Source organism: Podarcis tiliguerta (assembly GCF_965153285.1).
Source record: "Podarcis tiliguerta genome assembly, chromosome: 10".
In the NCBI taxonomy this organism is placed as follows: domain Eukaryota; kingdom Metazoa; phylum Chordata; class Lepidosauria; order Squamata; family Lacertidae; genus Podarcis; species Podarcis tiliguerta.
The window spans coordinates 56,493,642-56,515,242 of NC_139543.1; the positions used below are offsets into that span (position 1 = coordinate 56,493,642).

The following is a 21,601-nucleotide window of genomic DNA, read 5'->3' on the forward strand; positions in this document are numbered from 1 at the left end:
ACAAATTTGCACGAAGTCTAAAAAGTGATTAGTGCACGTATTCACTGTTCTTTTGGGGGAAAGCCTGAAGTCCCCTTGCTTAAGCCTTAACAAAAGAAATCTGCAGATTTGTCCAATTTGCTCCTCCCTGCCCCCCAGCTCTATAAACAGGCTTTATAAGTAAGCACAGAAATCTTCTTACCTGTTTGGAGGCTTTGGAAACGAGTATAAATCCATTATTATCAATGAGAAAGCAGTTCAGATTCTGAAGAGAAAAAAAGAATGAGGAAGGATTTTCAGCTATAGAGAAGACAATATTGCCTAGTATGACAGCTTCTGCCTTACCCTGTGAGCTGCTATGATTCTGCTTCCACAGTTCTAGTGGTCTTATGTAAGCCATTACCGTTAACTCTGGCTCCGGTTTGCTCCCACCACTGGCTTTTGAATCCATGCACACACAATGTTTCCCACAACAGAAAGCTAACCACTTAGAGATTTCTAAACTTAATTTTATTGTTTTACAATCAAGCAGTATATAAATTTTGTTAAATAAATCAGATAAATCCTGTAGTTTCCTGAGAAACACAACTGTTTGATGTGTTTCCCCATAGACTGCCATTAATCTGAAAGGAAACTTATGCCACATTCGTTTTGCAATTAAGTTGAGCTGTGTACACTTGAGACATCTATTATTATTATTTATTAAATTTGCATATCGCCATATACCCATAGATCTCAGGGCAATTACAATATAAAAAGCACAAAATACATAACAAAAACTAAAAGCAGCCCAATAATCTCCCCCTATTGTGCATGCACAGATGAGTTTCATGAATAGGAGCTTGGGGAAGTGCTATAGGGGCAGGTCTTCACGTTGGGTGAAGACATCCCTGTCCCCTCTGTGGTGTGTACAACAATCAGCAAATGTGACTTGACATGCAGTGTGTGTGGGTGTGTGCCTGGGGAATGTCCTTGCTGTGTTTTAAGCTGCTAATGTGTACATCACCTAAGACTCTCTGATGTTTTGTTATTTCTGTGCTTGCTTACAAGTTTCCTGAATTTGATATCAGAGTACTGGTTGTACTTGCACTACTATTGTAGGCTTACACTCCATACTGTTTCCCCCCAAAAGGAAAGCATATTTGGGGGCTCATGCGAGGCTATCCCAGAATCCTGTTCCATTTGGCTTCATAGAGCTCATGCAGTTCTGTCTAGACTCTGTAGCATTCTTTGTAGCATCTTTGGGGCAAAGTAAACACAGCGGTGTACTGCAAGGTACAAGTCCGGTAACTCATTAAAAAAGCAACTGCAGGTTAGAGAAATGAAGTAGATGTTTTTCTGGAGCTCTCTAGCTTTCTCGATACTCCAGCACATGTTTGCAATTTGGTCTCAGGTTCCTCTGCCCCTTTGAAATCCAGCTTGCACTTCTGGGAGTTCTCAGTCCACATACTGCTTAAGCCTGAATGAACACTATATTCACATGCTTATCTTCATAATTAGTCATAGCTGTGGTTCTCACAATGTTTTCATAACAATTAATTAAACTTAATGACACTCTCAATACACAATTGATATTTGGGAATAATATGGGGTACTGCAATTCTGTAAGCTTTCTAAATGGATTCCAGAATTATTATGAAAGTCCAGGTCCTTCCAGTCCACATAAAACCCTCAAGAGGTTTTCATATGCCATTTTTCAGAGCCACATTGTCTTATCAGAACCTTCAAAGATGTATTTTTAAGGCTTCTTGCCTTGAGTGCTGGTCTATAACTGAGGAAACAAGAGGTTCAGATCCTTGTTTAGCTAGGAGGTTTGCTAGGTAACCGTGGGCCAGTCCTGTCCCCCCCATTCTAACATACCTTGGAGACTAAAAGAGAATGAACCATATGCACCTTTGCATTTCTTGATGAAAGGATGGGCTAAGAATGCAATAAAAACTAATGCATTTTCTTTTTCTCACATTTTAAACAGCTCTGAGAGGTTAGGCTGATTAGTGGTCAGTAAATAATTTACATATATAGAGCCACCTGGGTTCAAATTCTGGCTAGGGACCAAACGGGACATAATGAGGCTGTACTTTATCCACATCCCTACTTCATGGGGGTCAGGTCCATCATTTACATGGGTAAAACATGTGTAGAGGAAAGTGGAAATCTGATCTCCCTGCCCATCTTATCTCTCTGCGCTCTTCCGCTTTACTCAGTTTGTCCAGCTCACGTCTGGTGTCAAAAATGAACTAGGAGAAAACTGCTTAAAGCATAGAACACGGGAAGTTTTTCTCTCTTCCCCCTTGCAAGGAATAGACCCACCCACTTTATTTCTGACGGTTGCCCTACCATATCTGGTTTGGATCTCAGGCAAAGAGAATGGCCCTCAGCAATGAACCGTCTCTTTCCCCCATCTGTAAAAAACAAAAACTAGCCAAGCAAATAAAAAGCAACAGGGGAATAATAATGATCCTGAGTCACAGAACCCTCAAGTTACATTTCCTCAATTATAGGTCTGAACAATTTTTTAAAAAAATAAAAATAAAACTAGCAACTTACATCATTCTGACAGTTCAAGGGACACAGACCATCCACATCACTGCACTGGAATACAAGAGGAGGAGTTAAATAATGTCTCACTTTAGACTGCATTTACCTGGGCATCATTAGGTATTTTTACAGGAGTAAGGAGCAGGCATGTCTACTTCAGGCAATATTTGCACATCATATGCTGGTGTGTTACATCCCCTTCAGCTTTCTCCACAAGAAGGATCATTTTAAGTAAGCCTATGAAAGAAGTGTCCCAGTGGTCTTTTCAGCTCAGCTTCCTAGAGTGGCAGTTGTTCTTTATGTGAATGTGGTTATGCTGTATTTTATCTTAAATTGGATTAAGCTACTTCACCATGCCTTGTTCACCATGACTTTTCTGAAATGTTTCCAACTGAGACATACATATGCAGATGTACAAGAAATATGAGCCTAGGAGTTTGGAACAAATACCACTCCCTGGTGTTTGCTTCTTATGTGTTAGATACATGTTTGTTGCTTCATATGCTGCGTTCAGTGTGGAATGATGACTATTTGGTGCATCAAAGCAAATTTCAGTGTAGGTAAAGATGACAGAACCAGATGCCCTTGATAGTAATAGTAAAGATTGTTACACAATGGAGAAAGCAGTGACAATGTTGGCTGCCTCTGGTTTTCTGGTAACAGTTTGACAAATGATATATGAACATTGTATAGTGTCCTCGGGCACTGTCCATTTGCTTCAGTTGAAGATCTGAAGTGAACCAAAGTTGACATGTGTCACAGCACTGAACCTAACAATACATGGAGGGTTAAATGGTGAGTAAGAAAATATTGTTGGTGTCTGTGGGTTTCATAATTATCATTCATTCTGTGCTTACTGATTTGTCCAGTACAATTCTTCCATGTGTGTTTCCTGCCATGCGTTGGATGATCAATCTGTTGTTGGAAATTACTGGAGGAATATGTTGTCAGGGGTTGCGTAAACTGTGAGTTTTATGTTGGTTGGAAGATTTTAGCATGCTACACATTAGTTTTTTATTACCTTATCTTATGGTTATTATGGGTATGGATATTGCATGTTTATGTATTTCTTAATGTGAATCTTCTGAAAGTCGGCTTCTTGTCCATGTATGTATTTAGATGTATTTGGATTTTTGGTATTGCAAACTGCTTCAAGATCTGTGGATACTAAGCAGTCTATAAAAAGGTAAAGGTAAAGGACCCCTAACAGCTAAGTCCAGTCGCGAACGACTCTGGGGTTGCAGCGTTCATCTCGCTTTACTGGCCAAGGGAGCTGGCGTTTGTCTGCAGACAGATTTTCTGGGTCATGTGGCCAGCATGACTAAGCCGCTTCTGGCGAAACCAGAGCAGTGCACGGAAACGCTGTTTATAGAGGACCTAAATCAGGAGTGGGGAACCTTCAAACTGCGAGGCCTCCCAGTGAAGGAAATTTGGAACATGAATCATTTTTTCAAAAAACAAACACCCAAAACCATGCCCATCTGCCAATCAACTGATGTTACTCCAGTTGATGGGCAGGGGTGGGGGGTTGATTCTATGTTAGCTGTTCCCCTGCTATCAAATAGTATGCACAGCAGAAGCAGCAGGTTTTAGCTCTTTCTCATCAGCTGATAAGCAGGGATTAAATCCTGCTCAGTTTGGCTGCATGAATCAATTTCCCTTCTGGGAAGAGCCACATGCAACCAATGCACAGCATGGGGCAGTTTGAAAGTCCCTTTGCAAGCAGCTCTGCACTGTTCTTTGAACCCCCTTTGCACACATACTGTATACAAAGCAGCAGGTTTTAACTCCTGTTCATCAGGGATAAAAAGGTAAAGGGACCTTTAGGTCCAGTCACGGATGACTCTGAGGTTGCGGCGCTCATCTCAAGGGGGTTAAATCCTGCTCAGCTTGGCTGCATACACCAAAATCCCCTGCTAGGAATAGATGCACATGACCAAAGTGCAACATGGAGCTGTTTGACAGCCCCTTTGCAAGCAGCCCCACTCTGTTCTTTGAACCCCCAGTTTTTGAACGTTTAAAGAGCAGCTCAGGGCTGCTTAAAAAAGGGCTTTCAATCAGCTTATGCTGCCCTTTGAAGTCCCAACAACTGGGGCTATCACAGTGACATCAGGCATGAGATGAGGATGGTTCTGCCAAATTGTCAAATCTGGCCAGCAAGGGGGGGGGGGATAATATCTGCCTGTCAGCTACAAAAGGTTCCATATTCCTGCACTAAATAAATAGATCTGTCTTTTTCACTTTTCTATTCTTTTTTTTTAACAGAGGACTGTTATTATCTAAGATGCACAAGGGAGAAGCTGATGAAAATGTTGTCTTTTTATTAAAGAACAACAATAATTGAAGAAATCATGGAGCTTCTTAATGTGGATCAGTCATTTTTTAAAACATGCACATTAGCCCAGGAATCACATGCCTGCTCTGTGGTTAATGGAACAGATTGGGAAAATCTGTCAATAAAAGTACTGCCAAAGGCACCCTATTGCTGTCAATCAAACCAGCAAGTATGAAGACACATAGATGATTGAGTGATAATCACTGGGATTTAATGGGAGAGCTCAATTTTCTTTCTTTTGATCCAATTAAGACATAGAGGAAAGGGAGTGTCTATCTCCCCAAAGCTGCTTACTCCTCCATCAGGAGGCCAAATCCCAGTTAAAATATATTTTATTAGTAAATGAGCAGTGTCCCCCAATTTTACAGAAGGGACACCAAAAAAGAAACAGATTGAAATTTTCTTATATGAATTGCTATATAAACCAGGAACACTGAAATATCCGCAGAAGTATTTATTGTTATGAGTTTGCGTGGTCAGGTGGAGTCCCCCAAACCTTGGGTGGCCCCCATGTGGAAACCATGGTGCCTCTATTGTAGAAGCCTGGGAGAGGGTAGAAGTAGCAACCACTTTAAAAAAAATAGCAGGCTATTTAAAGGTGGGGAAAAGAGCCGTCAGCTCTGGTTCGTTGTGCCTGTGGCAAAGATTCTGCCATATGTTTCTATTAAATATAGACATTTTCTTGATTTGTACTGGATAAAATAAGCTGTCATCCTGACTGTAACTTTCTTTATTGCCTTGTCATTGTGCATTAGAGCAAGAGGTTATGGCACCCTGACAGCTAATTTGAGATGTAGATTCAACTCAGCACCAACTGAATCCCATTCTTTGATTAAGCTGCACAATCCTGTCAGACAGGAATGCAAATATTTCCTGGAGACAAGAACTGATTGTGATAATCAGATTCCCACTAGTCTGTTTACCCTTCCAGGGCCCACCTGCATATTAATTAAGCTGGTAGGCTGTAGAAATTCCATTAAATGCTTATGATTGGCTTTGCATCATATGGAGTGTCATATCTATCACAAAGACAAAAAAATCTTTTTTTCCCCGTATTAAGAAAATAGTTCTCCTAGGTGTAGACTGACATCCTGAAAGGGAGGCAGGGGTTGGGTGGGCAAATGTTTTTGCAGTTAAAAAAAAACTTCTCCACCTGGTCTTCTGGAAGCAATGTCTACTCTCCACAGGCAACTAAGCTGATTAGTTATGCCCCAGTCTCCACTGGCACAAAGGAGCAATCAGATGGAATACATTCTGGAGAAACAGATTGGTATTCTGTTCTTAGAAGCCATGTCTTAGAAAGCAGGCTAAATCCCTAGCTCTGGAAAGATCAAACTTCACCTGATGATGCAGCAACAAGGCTAGTAACTATTGTGAACTTATTTGCAAAGTTGTTTAGAAGTTGCACAGGACTGAATCGGACAGTGAGCTCAACCGCATCAGAATCAAGGCTTTGTAACTCTAGCTGCTGCTCTAGAGCTGCTGGGGTGGAAAAGCTTAAAATGTACTTATTCATGAAATATGTTAAAGCTCATCAGCCTCTGATGACTTCATAGGTATCAAGCCATTTCTGAACCTTCAAACTTTTCCCATTATATGACTCAGACTCTTTAGTGCTTCTTGGCAACTTGCTTTGGTTTGTCTGCAATATTTAGGTACTCTACATATAAATGTATTCAACCCAACTCCTGACACACAAATGACACATGGCTATCAACGTTTTATGAAGCACACACAGGAAGGGGCTTCTGGGAAATCTCTTGGCCTTCAAAGCTCCTTACTTACATCAGTGTCATTGGGCTGGAAGATGGTAAATGGAACCATTGACACGCAGGTCATTGCAGAACATGGAAGGGAAGTGGAAAGAGGAGACAAAATGTCCATTAGTATCTCCTTATTGAACCATTATTGACTGGCAGTGAACCAAGAGAAGCCTTCTTACACATGAATGGGTGCTGGAAACAGAGCCAGAAATGTGAGCAAGTTTCTTTTCAGCACCCTCAGTCATCACTTTCTCATTCCCAGCTAAACTTTGTATAGTGTTTAATAATGTATAACTGCACACATGTAAGGAGGCTGATAATGCCAAGTTCTTAAACTGAACTACTTATTTATGACACTTGCCCCTCTGGGAATGAAGTTTTAGCCTCCATTTATTCTCAACTAGACAGTCATATTTTGGGCCGGGGGTGGGGTGGAGTTAGTTCTCAATGTGCACCTTTCCCTCAAATGTCTGTGATTATGGGATGAATGTGCTTGTTGTTGTGGTTAATTTAATTTTTCCTGCATTCACCTTAAGGTCCCAGGGTCGGTTACAACAACCTAAAATACAACATTAAAAACAGTTTAAAATGACTTACAATCACAAACATGGGGTGGGTCCTAAAAATATACATCTCAGGTGTCAAATGCCAGTGTATAAAAGGGAGTTCCACAACAGGGGCTGCCACAGAGAATGTCCTTTCCCAGGCTACCAACACTCCAAGCTTCTGGGGCAATGAAACTATCAAGAGGGGCCCTTCTTCCTATCTTAACACCCAATAGGATCTATAGGAAAGGAAGCAGTCTTCAGGTATTTGGGGATTTAAACACTGGTGTGGCCACATTAAATTAAGCCCTGAAGTGAACTGGCAGCAAATGCAACCAGTAGTAGAGAAAGCACTTACAACCACAGTACTATTAGATTGTATCAACAACACCCTTTTAAATTTAGCCTTAAGAAAATAGTTTGAGGCAGAATGAATCGCCATCTAGATTGGGGTAGGCAGCCCAATCACCTTCTAAATCCGGCCCGCGGATGGTCCGGGAATCAGAATGTTTTTACATGAGTAGAATGTGTCCTTTTATTTAAAATGCATCTCTGGGTTATTTGTGGGGCCTGCCTGGTGTTTTTACATGAGTAGAATGTGTGCTTTTATTTAAAATGTATCTCTGGGTTATTTGTGGGGCATAGGAATTTGTTCATCCCCCCCCCCAAAAAAAAAATATAGTCCGGCCCCCCACAAGGTCTGAGGGACAGTGGAACGGCCCACGGCTGAAAAAGGTTGCTGACACCTGATCTAGATTAAGCAGAGACAGCATGACGGAGTGCAGTGCAATCAGGATGGTAGAGGGGAGTCGGTAAAACCAAACAAGATTTTGAAGGGCTGAATCGGTACAAACATAATTCCACAATTAAATGTGTCAGCTGCAGTGGATTTAATGCCATGCCAGGCTTGTGACGGTCTGTTAACATGACGTTCTGAGAACAGACTGGCAGCTGATGCAGCATTGAAGTTGTCAAAGGATTAGCAAAACGTGTCATTTAAAAACTAATCTACTGCACAAATCTGTTTAATACACATTTTACAAAGGATTTTGTGGAAATGTGGCAAGTAAAACATCACCATATATCACCTTCTGTTTTTGCACTATATTTCAGCATTCTTACCTGCTGTGTAGCCATCCAAAACTTACGCTGAAGAAATTCTAGTTTAATTTGCACACCCACAGCTATGGGGAAACAAAACAAGGAGATTGGAGGGAGAGAGGTGGAGAGAGAGGGAGACGGAGAGGGAGAGGGAGAGGGAGAGGGAGAGGGAGAGAGAGAGAGAGAGAGAGAGAGAGAGAGAGAGAGAGAGAGATGTTAGGGAAAGAAACTAAATATTTCCATGCAGTCACCAGAAGAAATCACACCATTCCAAGTGTAAATGACAGGTAAATGCTGAGTCAGAACATAAAGTGAGAGTCAGGGGTTTAACAAGGTGATGCAAACGGAAGCATCAACTGCTGTGCTGAAGTACAGACACCTGCCTCCCACTAAACACTACCAAGATACAACAGGCTGCCAAAACACTTTCCCCTTTGGTTGCTGCAGATTATAAAAGCCATCTGATATAATCATGATTCAAAAGTGCAATATAGGAAGACTCTTAGGCTGAAAACAGAAAACACAGGAATTCTTAAAGAGAGCTGAAAGTGGCAGGAGACAGGTATTGCTTCCCAAGTTCTCTACATGTGTTTTGTTTGTTCCAAAGAAGCCTTTAGTCCAAAGGCTTTTGGAAAATGTATAAAACCTTTGCAAAATCTTTTTACCAGAGGCAAAAGTACACAGTAGGAGCAGTGCTTGCATTTTCAAATTACCTTCCGTTCTTGGAGCGGGGAATCTGTCTCATCTGTTGTCTGCCTAAAGTCATCTCGTGTGCTCATGGCAGAGGTAAGATCTGAAACTGAGATCTTGGTTCACAGGTAAGTCCCCTGGCCTTCATGCTACACTAGTCTCTTTGCTCTTGGAATCTGATGCTGGAATGCAGCTTTGAAAGCGTGAAAACCACAGAGGAAAGAGTTCTGTGCTATGCGTACATTGAACCTGGCAGCCAGCATCAGGGGCAGAGTACATCATTTTTGCTCTTGGAGCCATGGTGTCAGTGTCCTTCATGTCATGTTTCTACTGCTGGTACATCTTAGAGCATTCTTATAATAAAATGAATCTGACTGCTGTGGAATAAGGAAGGGAATTATTTCCTACAGCTGCCTTCTCCCTGAATTCCTGAACATGCACAACCAGGCAAGACACAAGATTCATCTGGGTCCAAGTTGTAAAGATGTAATGGAAGTAGAAAAGTTGAGACTGAATTTTTCTCTGGCATTATTGGCTAAATATTCATTGAGTTACACTAAGAGGTAGCAGTGAGGATCTTTACAGAATAATAAAAGGCAGGTTTCAGCCTGAGTGCTAAGCAGGAGCCAGCAAAGAAACACCACAAGCCTGGCCCCATGGGAAAGAACTGAGGAGTCTGGCTGGAGGTGAGAATAACCATGAGACATACTTTCCTGTCACTTTTACAGTGCAAATCTATACATTTTTACAGCCACTTTTACAGTGCACATCTATACATCCTGTGTTTCCTCAAAACACAGGAAGAAAGAGAACTCCTTTGTACCTAATTCATCAAATTGTCCACTTAACTCAGAACTGTCTACTCTGACTAGTAGTGAATCTCCATGTTATCATGGATCAAGATTGTACCTGTTCCTTATTTTTTTAATTGAAGTTTTTTGTGGCAGTTCTTGTAAAAATACAAATAAAATGACATCAAAATAAAAGAATAAAATAAAAGGGAGATTTAAAATACGGAAGGGGGTAGTAGGTTGAGGTGTTTTGACCATTTAAACTGGAAATGCATCCACAGCAGTGACCAGAGGAGGAATGACCACTGAGAGGAGCACAGATAAAAGAAATACCATGGGGCATCTGCAGCAGCACAACCAGATGTCTTCATCTGCCCCAGCTGCAACAAAACACGTCTCTCCCATCTTGATCTCTACAGCCACAGCAGGCGATGTAAGCTTCCAACAGTTTGACTTCATCCCCAAAAGTGCACTCCTACATTGTCTTCTGAAACAGACGGATTGCCAACAACAATTCTACTACTATAGATCCATCCTCAGGGATCTATCATACCCCCAGTGGGCCTTATTCCCAGGTAAATATGCACAGGACTGCAGCCTATGTCACTCCTGTGCCATTTCTCTTTTTTGACCCAGTATTAGTGAGGTGGATTGCAAAGGTGAAAAATGTAAGACAAAAGACAGCCCAGTCTAAAATTATCAGCAGTTGCTATGCTGGAAGGGTAGGATTTATTTATCCCCACTCTTTAATGGAGTGGGCTCACGTAACTGTTTCAGTAGTACAGTAAGGAAATTATCAAGTCTAAAAAAAGTAAAATTAAAATAAAACATTAACTTTAAAAATAGGCTTCAAGATGGCACAGGTATTTTGGTACAGGAAGAAGTATATTATTCACCAGCGAAATCATAGAAACAATAGGTGCATGCAACACAGCAAAAATATTCAAAACAGCAGTGCTTATTGCTGTGGAGTTGCTTGTAAAAGAAATAATTACATTTCTCCAGGACCTGGTTCTAAACATTTTGAGGGCTGGGATACTGCAATCACCACCACCCTCCTCCTCCAATTTTACTAGTTCCTGAGCACTTACCCATGAAAAACCCATATTATTTGGTAAGGACCTGCAACTAATATCCCTCTGGTGCTATTTGATGGAAAAACATCATAGGCTGTAAATGAGGCTGTTTGCAGATTTGGTTTAAAAGACATTCTGCCTTTGTACACAGGGTAAATTCCCTGTTATCCCTTGAAACCATTTCAAGTGAGAACCATTTCCTTTATCACAACTAGATTATATCACTGGCCTGCAGCTTTCTTACAACTCTTTAGTGGATAATGCCAGAACAACAAACCTTAGAAGAACATGAAAGTACTAAGCATTTCATGTTTTCACCAGAAGAAATCTAAATCCTGGCAGATTGTGCAAAGGGAATGAAAAACATGGCAAAGAAGAATCTGTTTTCCATCCATCCTACAGAATACACAAGTAAATCCCACTGCATTCAGTAATTAGCAGGAGGGCCAATACAATACAGTTATGTCAAAAGTGAAGATTACTAAGTAGTTAATATGCTTCATATCAGCAAATGGAGAAGGTAGATAAATGGTGTGGGGGGGGGACAGGGAAGTTTGTGTGCGAGTGGAGTGGGAGTAGGAAGCAAGCCAAAGTTCAGGGCTAGCCATGTAGTACATTCTTGTACAGCAATTTGTACTCAGCTACCGATACCAGATATGGCACTTGTCACTGTTCGGGCTGCATGCATTTATGCATAGGATGCATGTGTAAGAGCATAGGAAAAACCATGCTGAATCCCAGTGACAAACCAAATGCCAATGAGAAACCTGCAAGCCAAAGCTGAGTGCAACAGCATTCTCCCCACCTGTGATTCCCAGCAATTGGTATTCAATGGCCTATAACAGTAAACTTCCCTTGGATTAAAAAACAACTTACCATGTGGAAAGGAAGGCAGGAAGAAAGGAAGGTGTTCAAGAACACAGCGAAAAGCCCCTTTCAGTACACCAAACTAGCTGCATGGATCCTAACCTATATTATACTGTATTAGTTCTTTATCACTTGCAGCTTGTCCTTCAAAAACATGCAGAAATGGAAGGGACACATCTTCTTTCCTAATCACAATTTTACGTAATTTAAAAGGGACACATTATGTAATTTAAAAGGGTATCTCTACCCAGGTAGAAATGTTTGTGAGAGAAGCCAGATATAGAAGGCCTCAGACCAGGGATATCCTGCTAGCAGCTTGTGGGCCAGATCAATCCCCAAAAACAGTTTGGAACTTGACAGCTCTATGTAACTTAAATGACGACATGGGGTAACCTTTGCCAAGGGTTGTAAGGAAAATGTTTTCAAAAGGTGTGAGTCTGAGAAATTGACATTTAAGTTCTCTGACTCACATTTTCCGAATTTATTTCAATAAATGCTTCAGTAAAACATCTGCCCATATGTACTTATTGAATAGCAAGATTAACATATGAGAAACGTGGGCAGGTAGGATATGGCCTTTTCCATTGTGGCATGACAACTGTAGAACGCCTGTTCAGGGGAGATGCCAAGTGTCTCCATCACTGCCCAGAATCTGTCAGGCACCAAAGGATGTGCATTTCAGTTGGCCTTGGGGGGTATATTGATTTATCTATGTAAATATAAAAGCTTGTTAGCCTAGCATCAATGCTTACGACCAAGAAGGAGGGTCACCACTCCTAGATCTTTCTTTGGTGGCAGAGTAAACCAATAATTTTGGAAAGGGAGATTTCATTACATGTCCCCTAATCTGAGTAGGTTTCAGTTGGGACGTTTTGGAACATAGTAGGCTAATGGGAGCCAGTTCTTGGAACCACCTTCACATACAATGGTTTTGTAATCTTGGACCCTATTACTGCAGCCCATTTTTTCATGCCATCAGGATCTTGTCCATTGTCTCACTGGTTTTAGACTACAGGAAGGAAGGAAGGAAGGAAGGAAGGAAGGAAGGAAGGAAGGAAGGAAGGAAGTTCTGTTATGCAGTTCCATCTCTGAGACAGAGACAGAGACAGAGACGACAGAGTCAGAGTCAGAGTCAGAGACAGAGTCAGAGACAGAGACAGAGACAGAAAGATGGCTCCTTTACACCATAATGGCTAAGAAAACTGGTCCCAGTTAACTGACAATGATAACACATACAAATCCCTCAAAATCTGAACCCATTATGCCTTCTCAAAGGACTGCAAAAATTAGTTACTTAGCCTGGCTTTTAATAGCCTATTCACACTGCACATAGTTAAACTTCAGAATTTGCTGCCACAAGATATAAAAATGGCCTCCAGTACGAATGGCTTTGAAAAGGGATTAGACAAATTCCTGAAGACTAAGGCTATCAATTACTACTAGACATGATGACTATGCATGGCCTCCAGTATTAAAGGTATTAGACCTCTGAAGCAGTGTTCTAGTTGCTGGGGATCATGGGGAGGAGAGTGCTGTTGTGCTATTGTCCTGCCTGTGGAACCACAGATATCTGGTTGCGCACTGTGGAACAGAGTGCTGGAAGAGATAGGCCTTTGGTCTGATCCAGCACAGCTTTTCTTATGTTCTTATGGCAGTGGTAATTTAAATTTCATTGGGTGTTCTGTATTGTATTGTTACCCATCGTGAACCTTGGGATGCAGCAGGATAAAAACTGAACTTAATGAAGTCTTGCTGCAGAATGTTTTTCTAATTTTACTAAGCATGGCAGACCCGAGACAACTCTTTGAAAATAGTTTTCACTTTGTCCATGCTGCAAACTCTATTCCTTTCTACCTGCTTCAATACACTCCTGTCTCCATTATTCTGCCATGGCAGTTGGTTTGCCTTTAAAAAAGGGCATCATTTCATAAAGGAGGACTTGAGAGTAACCAGAAAGAGACCTCTTTTGATCTATTTTATCCTTTTAGTAAGTGAAAAATGTCTGCCCTTCAAGTGCTTGTCCTATTGTTGCTGAATGTCTGAGAGCCATTATACTTAAAAAGTAACTTCAGAACAGTCTAAAAATAATTAAAAATGGAAGTAAAGCAAGTACAATCTAAAAAAAAGGAGAGGTGGCATTGGAGGGAATGCAGTTAGAGCAGATAGGATGAAGGGTAATTCCTGCTGGACTAAGCTTTGGGGAGGGAAATTGAGGGCAGCAGAAAGATGTTTGACAGAAATGAAAATTTGCAGGAAACAAAAAAAGGACATAATATGAAAGATTTCATAGAGGTAGCTGAGCAGGTCCTCCTGGACTGATACCCAATCTACACATTATGCAGACTGAGGTGACTGACTAGGGATAGAGGAATTATAGCAGGGTGTTTGTACAGGAATCATATTTCTTCATATTGTGTCGCTCAGCTCTCAGTCTCATCCAGTGGCGTAGCGTGGGTTGTCAGCACCCGGGGCAAGGCAAGTAATTTGCACCCCCTAACCCGTGGATTAGCGCCCCCTAACCCCCAGATGTTGCGGCCGGTGCGGCCGGCCCCCCTGCACCCCCCACGCTACGCCACTGGTCTCATCCCTATCTAGGGATGCTGGGGATTGAACCCAGAGCCTTTTGCATCCAAACAGATGCTCTACCACTGAGCTATGACCCTTCCACCATAGGCTACTCTTTCTGCCAAGCTGTTGTAGCTGCTAGCTCTTTATCCAGAGTCAGGTTTCAGTCCATCTTGGAGACATAAACTGTATTTTCTCCTTTCTGCTTTCCAGGTTGCCAAAGAGCCTGGGTGCTGCCTTCCACTCTGGCCCCTTAACCCCCTACTCTGTGCCTATTCCCAACCCTATTGAAAAACTAGCAGGCAGGCAGCCAACTCCTTCACTTTTCACTGTGTTTTTTATTGTGCACAATTAGTCCCCTTTCTCCCCCATACCTCCTGCGGCTTCATAACAAGGGGAAGAAAGGAAGGAGGATGCTTAAATCCCTCCTGATTATCTGCTCCTGCTTCTCAAAAAGGGGTGAAGGGAGTTCAAGCAATACAAAAGCACCTGCTGTTTCCCAAGGAGAAGATGAGGGTAATTCTGAGCTTTCAAGCTCCTGACAGACTCTAAGACTGTAGATGTTTTGAGAGTAGATTCTGCTTGCTTGTCTGGGTCGGCGCCTTGTCACTGGGTGAGCCTGTGTGTCTGAATGTGCATGCATGCTCCTCTCTCTCTCTCTCTCTCTCTCTCTCTCTGTGTGTGCACTGCTGCTGTCATCACAGATGTACCCCCAGCTGTCACTCCACCCTGCTCCGTCTCTTCCTCTCTCTTTCTCTCGTCTCTCTCCTCCCCACTTGGCGCTTTCTCGATTATTCAGCTGACTGCCGTCCCTATTGCACACAGCTATCTCCCCTTTACTCCACTGCTGCACTTCCGATGGTTCCAGAGTCTTGGCATCATGCAGGGCGAAGGGGGATGATGCCGAGCGGCGCTTTACGAGCGCTTGCCTGCCTGCCTGCACATCGCTTGCACAGAAACGTTGGGATACCCACAACAGGGTTTGGCAACTCTAAAGAGACTCCATCCCAGCCAGCAGAGAACTGTAAGTAGCGGATCTTGTCTCTGTGGTACCATCTGACCGCTGGGAAAATTGCTTCCACTTGTCTGCCCTTTGCCATTCTGTCCAGAGGGTATTCACTGATTTAGGGAGGGATTTACGAGGCTGATGGATCAATCTCCCTCACTTTCTGTGTGCATGAAAAGGCAATTCTGAGGGAGAACACAAATGACCAAAGCCACGGGCCAGTCGTTTGATTGACAGAGTGGCAGGTGATGATGAGTCCAGTGCGGATAGTTGTGGGTAATCAAAGTCAGATGCAGAAGGCTGAAAGAAATAGTGCCTGCCAGCCAGTGATAAGGCATAACGCTTCCTCAGTGGCAAAGATAGCTATAGCCTCAGAGAATAGGCACTGTGAGGGTCAGTAGTTTGGATCGCCGTTGCTTATGCCTACCCCATCCCCCTGAATACTGGATCTTCTTGCATCCCCATCAAGAACAATTTCATATGGAAACTTGCCCAGAAATAGAGGGGTGGAGGGAGGAGAGAAGTACCACTTTAACTAGTGACAGTTTTATAGGCACAATTTCTAGACTGAGTTGCTTCTTTAAAAGAAAGAAAGAAAGCTGGGCAAAACGAAGATACGGACAAGGAAAACGAAGGAAGAAAAAACGAATATGTTTGTGGACTAAGAGCTTGTCCATAGAAAGTTCAGATGCCAGCGAAGAAGATTTTAATGTGATAAGGCACTTTCTCTTGGATTTGTTTTTTTTGTGCCCCTGTTCCACTGATGCACCGCATGAGAATCATGCTACAAAACATGAACCCAGAGATGCCGTGCTGCAAGAGGAGCCAAAAATAGTTGTCTCATCCTTTCCCCCCTCCCACTGCTGCCCTGGAGGCTGGTCCCAGAGATCAGTGAACCTTTGTGAAGGTGTCATGCTGGTGGAAGCAGGGGGAGGAAAAGGGCACAGGCTACCTTTTTGTAGTTTTTGATACATAGGAAGGATTTACTCAGAAGAAAGCAGGCGGCACTGAGAAGAAAAGCAGGGAGAAAAGGGGGGGAGGGGAGGGCTTTCTAATCATTTCCTCTGTGTGTGTCCGCCTGTGTGTGTGTGTGTGTGTGTGTGCAAACAAGATCAGAGAAATGTGTGTGCTGAATGAGACAGAGTGCACACATGCATCTCTTATTCACAGCAGCCTGCCACAATGCATCCATTTCATTGCCTGTCTTTATTTATTTTAAAATTAAAGTAGGAATTGTTTGGACCTCAGCTGATTTCTAGACCTACTTACCATGCAGCATATGGAAATGTTGTTCTATGGTATTGCAGTTTGCCATAATAATAATAATAATAATAATAATAATGTTTTATAACCTCACCCACTGAGAGCCTCATTTTATTTATTTATTTGTTTATCTATCTATCTATCAGAACAACCCTGTTAGGTAGGCCAGTATTATGATAGCCATGTTATGTGAGGTGGAAGATAAGGTTAAGAGACATTGGCCTCTTTTAATGGGCTCATATTTCAGATTGAAACGGGGGTTTCCAAGCTTACATAGTACCCTCTTCACCACCAGTGAAAGGCTGGAAAGTCAATAGTAGGTGGAGCCAGAGCCAATTAATACTAGTTTTGTCTCCATCTTTCTCTCTGCTGAGTTTATCGAGGGCAACACTGAGATTAAGGGGGAGGCAGCCAATAGGAAATGCTACCCACTGGATTGGTTTTAAGTAAAAAGGCAAGTGGTTAAGGGCAGACTAAGGTTGGTGGGGCACTACCCTGTTTGCCACAAGGGACAAGCCCCTCCATTGTTTACCATGCCACCTTTCAAAAATCTGGATCTGAACTTTCCCCATACTTTGAGTTCTGGTAATGGGTTCTGTCCCGTTTTAGTCATAAATCTAGTCGCAAACAGGGTCAGTACATCTCACCCTCAAATAATTCTCTGCAACTTGTGAATTTCAGGGGAAAAACTTAGGAGTTGGTTCAAAGCTGGGGAAGCAGGGACAGATGCTGTCCAAGGTGCTGTTATACAATAGAAAGGGATTTACTTTGCACACTTTAGAACACATGGACAGATTTGTCACAAAGGTCAGAAAACTAGGGGCTCCTCCTCTTTTGTCAGCTGAGGTCATTCCAGAAGCAGAGACCACTTTGCTCTGGAGCTTTGCTGCTAGGGTCCATTTTGTAAGACTGGATTGTTCTGCAACTGCCGAGAATGAACAATGTTTGCTAGTGGATTATTTCAAGTGAGTGAAGGGCCCGAGGGAATTGTATCCCAGATTGACATTACTGCAGACACTATAAGCAGTCACCATTCTACCCAAGGCAGTTAAAATAAATCCACATAAAGGATCTGCATGGAGGAAAGCCCAAACAATTTTGTCGTCTCCTAGTAGCATACACTCGCTTTCACTCTGAAAACTGCCTGCCTGCTAGTGCACTGAATTAGGATTTATGATTCCTTAATAATAAGATGTCTCCCTTTCAATATTTCAAACCTCCATTAAGTTATTTTCTAAGCCTTCTGCAGCACTCAGATACTGTGGTAGGAGGTGTGAACATGTCAAAACTCAAACATGGAATGGTGGGTGATGTCTAGATGAAAGCATATGGTATATGATGACAGTACTGAGGGAAGAGAGGAAGTCAGTTATCGCATGTGTGAAGATGTAATAACCACATCAGCACCAAGCAGCCCCTCTGTTCCCCGAAGGCATAACATAAATGAGGCCCTCTTTTGCTTATTTTGGTACCAGGGTGCAAATTCTTTTCCTGGGTACAATTTGTCCTGCTACAGTCTCTCCACTGGAGCCAGAGTCCTAAATTGCCCTCAGTAGCACCCACCAGAAACTTAGTGGTGAAGAAATAACTCCACCTGCAGCCATTTACAGCAAAATCCTATGCATGTTTACTCAGAAGTAGTTGAGTTCCCAAGTAAGTGTGTACAGGATTGCAGCCTAAGTCTCTTAAAAGTAGACAAATCCTTCAGGACTGGCAAAGTGGGAGCATCCACAAGCACTTTATAGACTTCAATCTTGTGGAGTCTCAAAATATGAGACCTGGATACCTTGGTCAGTTCACAAAGCATTAGGAATATAGGATACTGCCTTACATTGAGTCTAACCATTGGTCCATCTAGCAAAGTACGGTCTGCACGGACTGGCAGTAGTTCTCCAGCATTTCAGGCAGGAAGCTCCCACAGCAATATGTAGACATGCTGGGAGTTGAACCCAGGGGTATTTTCCATGCAAATCATGCACCACTGAGTCATGGCACTTCCCCTGAAGGCATGGGCTGTGAGGAAAGAGGATCCATTCTGATGAGCCATATGGCAGCATTTCAAAGCACTTCCCACTTCCCTGATGGTCTCTTAATTGTCCTTCTGAAGCAGTTGGCTTTAGTGTGTATCACATGGGTTCTGCACGGGCATCTCAAGGAACACTCTGGGGGGCTAGAATGTCCCCTGTGGAACCTGCTGGAGATGCTTAAGGCTTCTTCTGAGTTGTGGCATGCAGTGTGCTTATACCACAGTGGTTAATCAAGTGAAGCAAATTCATGAAGCTAATTGAGGCAGAAAGAGGAATAAGCAAAAGTCTTTTTCAGAGTTCAGTATAAATATAGTGCAATTTAAGGAGGAGGGTGAGCCTTCCTCTGGGAACTTTGCTAGCAGCTGTAAATGCAGATTTAAAAAACCCCTTAGGAATGAAAAGTGGCTGCCATATTATTGTTGACATCTTTTGCTATTCCGTATTTTGATGTCTGTGGTGATGACTTTATGCGCAAAAGCCCCCACAAAACACAGAGGCAGCTATCCAGTTTCTAACTTCAAGTCTGAAGTGTGGCCCTTCATTATTCGCTCACTCTTCCCAAACCGCCTTTCTCCTTGGCTGGCAAAATGGCTCACAGCTTTTCATATGATGATAACTCTGATCAGATGGGGGACAGGAAAAGTGAGGCCAATTGGACTAGGGTGAAGCGTTCTGGAATTAAGGATTGATAAACCAGAAAGCTTTCAAAGTGTCAAGATTCTCATTGTTCTGCTCCCAGGAATGAAAGTGACATATGTAAGAAAGAACCATTTGGGCCTTTTTCTCTTGTAATTTTTGGTAGGGAAAAAATTGTACAGCTGCCCCTCAAATATGCAGAAGCCATGTATCCTTTTAATGATGCATTTCTGCTTACAGGGATATTTAAATTGCAACTCTGTCATTGGAAAATGTTATGTTTAACACACACCCCTGCTAGCACACTCACCAGATTTATGAATGCTTTGTGGAACACAACTGTTTCCTAGCCACCGCACCAGTATCTGCACCATTTTAGAGTGTTTAATTATCAAGAATTTAATTGCTCCCACATGGCCTCACTCAAATGTGTGAGCTTTTATCTCTTTTTCAAAAAGGTGAATACCAGCTCCTTCCTCATAGCCCTACCATTTTGTGGCCATTTGCTTTAAAAAATTGATTATATTTATTTTTGTGGGAGGTTGATGCTATCTTTCTCCAGTGCTATGATTCTATGTTGACTGAGATTCCCTTCCTTCCCTCCCTCAAAATCTTCCTGGCAGCAAGTCTTCCAACCATGCATGATGTAGGATTAGTGACTAGCACTTTGGCATCATGATGTTTATTCATATACTGAGGACAATTTTGTTTAAGAAAGCTTTATGTGACCCAATCACTTATCAAACATTAAGTTTAGATCTGTAGAAATTGTTGTATTGTTTTTAGACTTTGTAGAAATTGTTGTATTGCTTTAGAGTTTATGGAAATGGTTTTGTTTTTTTTTAATAGAACTTGCAGGTTTTGTATGTGTTGCATTTCATTTTTATCTTGTTGTATGCCACTTTGATGACTTCAGGCTGTGAAGCAGTTCATGAAGTTGTAAAATAAATAAACAAATCTAATACACATTTCGGAAAGTTGTTTGTTTGTATCTGGACACCTGTCAAGATATCACAACCAAATTTTGCATGGTAGTTCCTGAGACCAAGGAGAAGGTTTTCTTCTATGTTTGGATACAATTGGATCAAGATGTCAGACTGAATTTTTCAGAACTGCATTATTTTAACCACCAGTTTAAGAACTGCTATGATTGTTTGCTTTCTTGGAGTTCCCAAGGTACAAGATATGAGGTTGCAGGTAATAAAGAATGGCCTATCACAAGACTGTTTCAGGGTAGGGGCTAGTGATAATACAGCACTATGGAAAAACTCTAAAGGTTTTAGTGGCCTATTGCATCATGCTTTGTGCTGTTTTAAATCAGCATAAACAATAGGCTGTACACATCAACAGTTTTCTTGTGATTGTACAGCATGGGTTCTGTAGTCTAAAGACAGATAAGTGCTTTGCTTGGGAGAATGAAAATGGATTGGTGTGAAAAACCTAAAATGTCACAATAATTGTTTGTTTGGTGCAAGAAAGTGGTCAAAATATTTCAAGAATCCATGTAAATAGACGTGAGAAATTTGAAAGAATATGGATATATTTAATGCTTTTTTGTTTAAGGATAAGTGGATTCCTCATAAGTACTATGTCATATTTCAGAATGGCTGCCCGAGTTTCAAATCAGAATTCAGAAGCAATGCAGTCAGAATATTTGTTGGGAATGGGGGTTGGAAGTCTTGTTTTTCCCAAGGCTCATATTGGGTCACCACCACTTTCTGATTCATATTCCCTTTCTTGCTGTGATGACTTATGGTACATAATAAATATTCATTTGTTCCCTGATTTAAAAACCACACTTTCATATCTACTACAGAAAGGGTCCACACATAGCCACATGCCATTTCTACTCCTATCTATGCCATCTCATTCTGCCATCTATGCCTTTCTGTTCTGCACAGCAGTCAGTGTTCTTTATGTATTGCACCGCACACTGGAGGTATGCTAGCATGAAATGCCACATGCATAAAGGGAACAGTTATATGAAGCTTTTCTGACTCTGGAATTGCTTGGCCCCCTGTATGATTTAATAAGAACAGGCAGGTGTTGTCATGGAAATCTGCTTATTTGCCTCCAAGCTCAGACACAGTGCCAGAAGTCGCAGCAGGAGTTTTCTAAACAACAAATGTGCCACAGGGCAAAGGTGTGGTCTAGTAGACTGAACACCAGGCAACAAAAAGGAAGGGCTAAAGCATTTTAATCTAAAATCTTATATCAAAGTTGAAGCCCAGATTTAGGCACTGCTTGAACCATCTCTCCCTTTTCTCACACTGCTCCTTCTTTAAATCTGTCCTTGTCTTCATGAACAATAAGTGTACTCCTGATGTACATTTGAAGACCAATTTCCTGCAATGCGCCCCGTGGCAGACCTACCACCACCATCTGGATGCAGTCTCAGTGGGGCAGTTGTAGCATGCCT

The 21,601-nt window shown here is 42.0% G+C and overlaps 2 protein-coding genes across 2 annotated transcripts in view; one reads left to right on the forward strand and one right to left on the reverse strand.

Annotated features, from left to right (window-relative positions):
- CACNA2D4 (calcium voltage-gated channel auxiliary subunit alpha2delta 4) overlaps positions 1-21,601 on the reverse strand; it is a 156,265-nt gene that overhangs the window by 24,728 nt on the left and 109,936 nt on the right. The window contains 4 exon segments of the mRNA XM_083402555.1: positions 182-244; positions 2,527-2,571; positions 6,638-6,652; positions 8,283-8,344. Coding sequence (XP_083258681.1) covers positions 182-244; positions 2,527-2,571; positions 6,638-6,652; positions 8,283-8,344 — 185 coding nt within the window.
- The window catches only part of LRTM2 (leucine rich repeats and transmembrane domains 2), a 35,793-nt gene continuing 29,041 nt past the window's right edge, over positions 14,850-21,601 (forward strand). The window contains exon 1 of the mRNA XM_083402346.1: positions 14,850-15,274. The gene's annotated coding sequence lies outside the window, so the exon portion shown is untranslated. The remainder of the gene's footprint in view (positions 15,275-21,601) is intronic.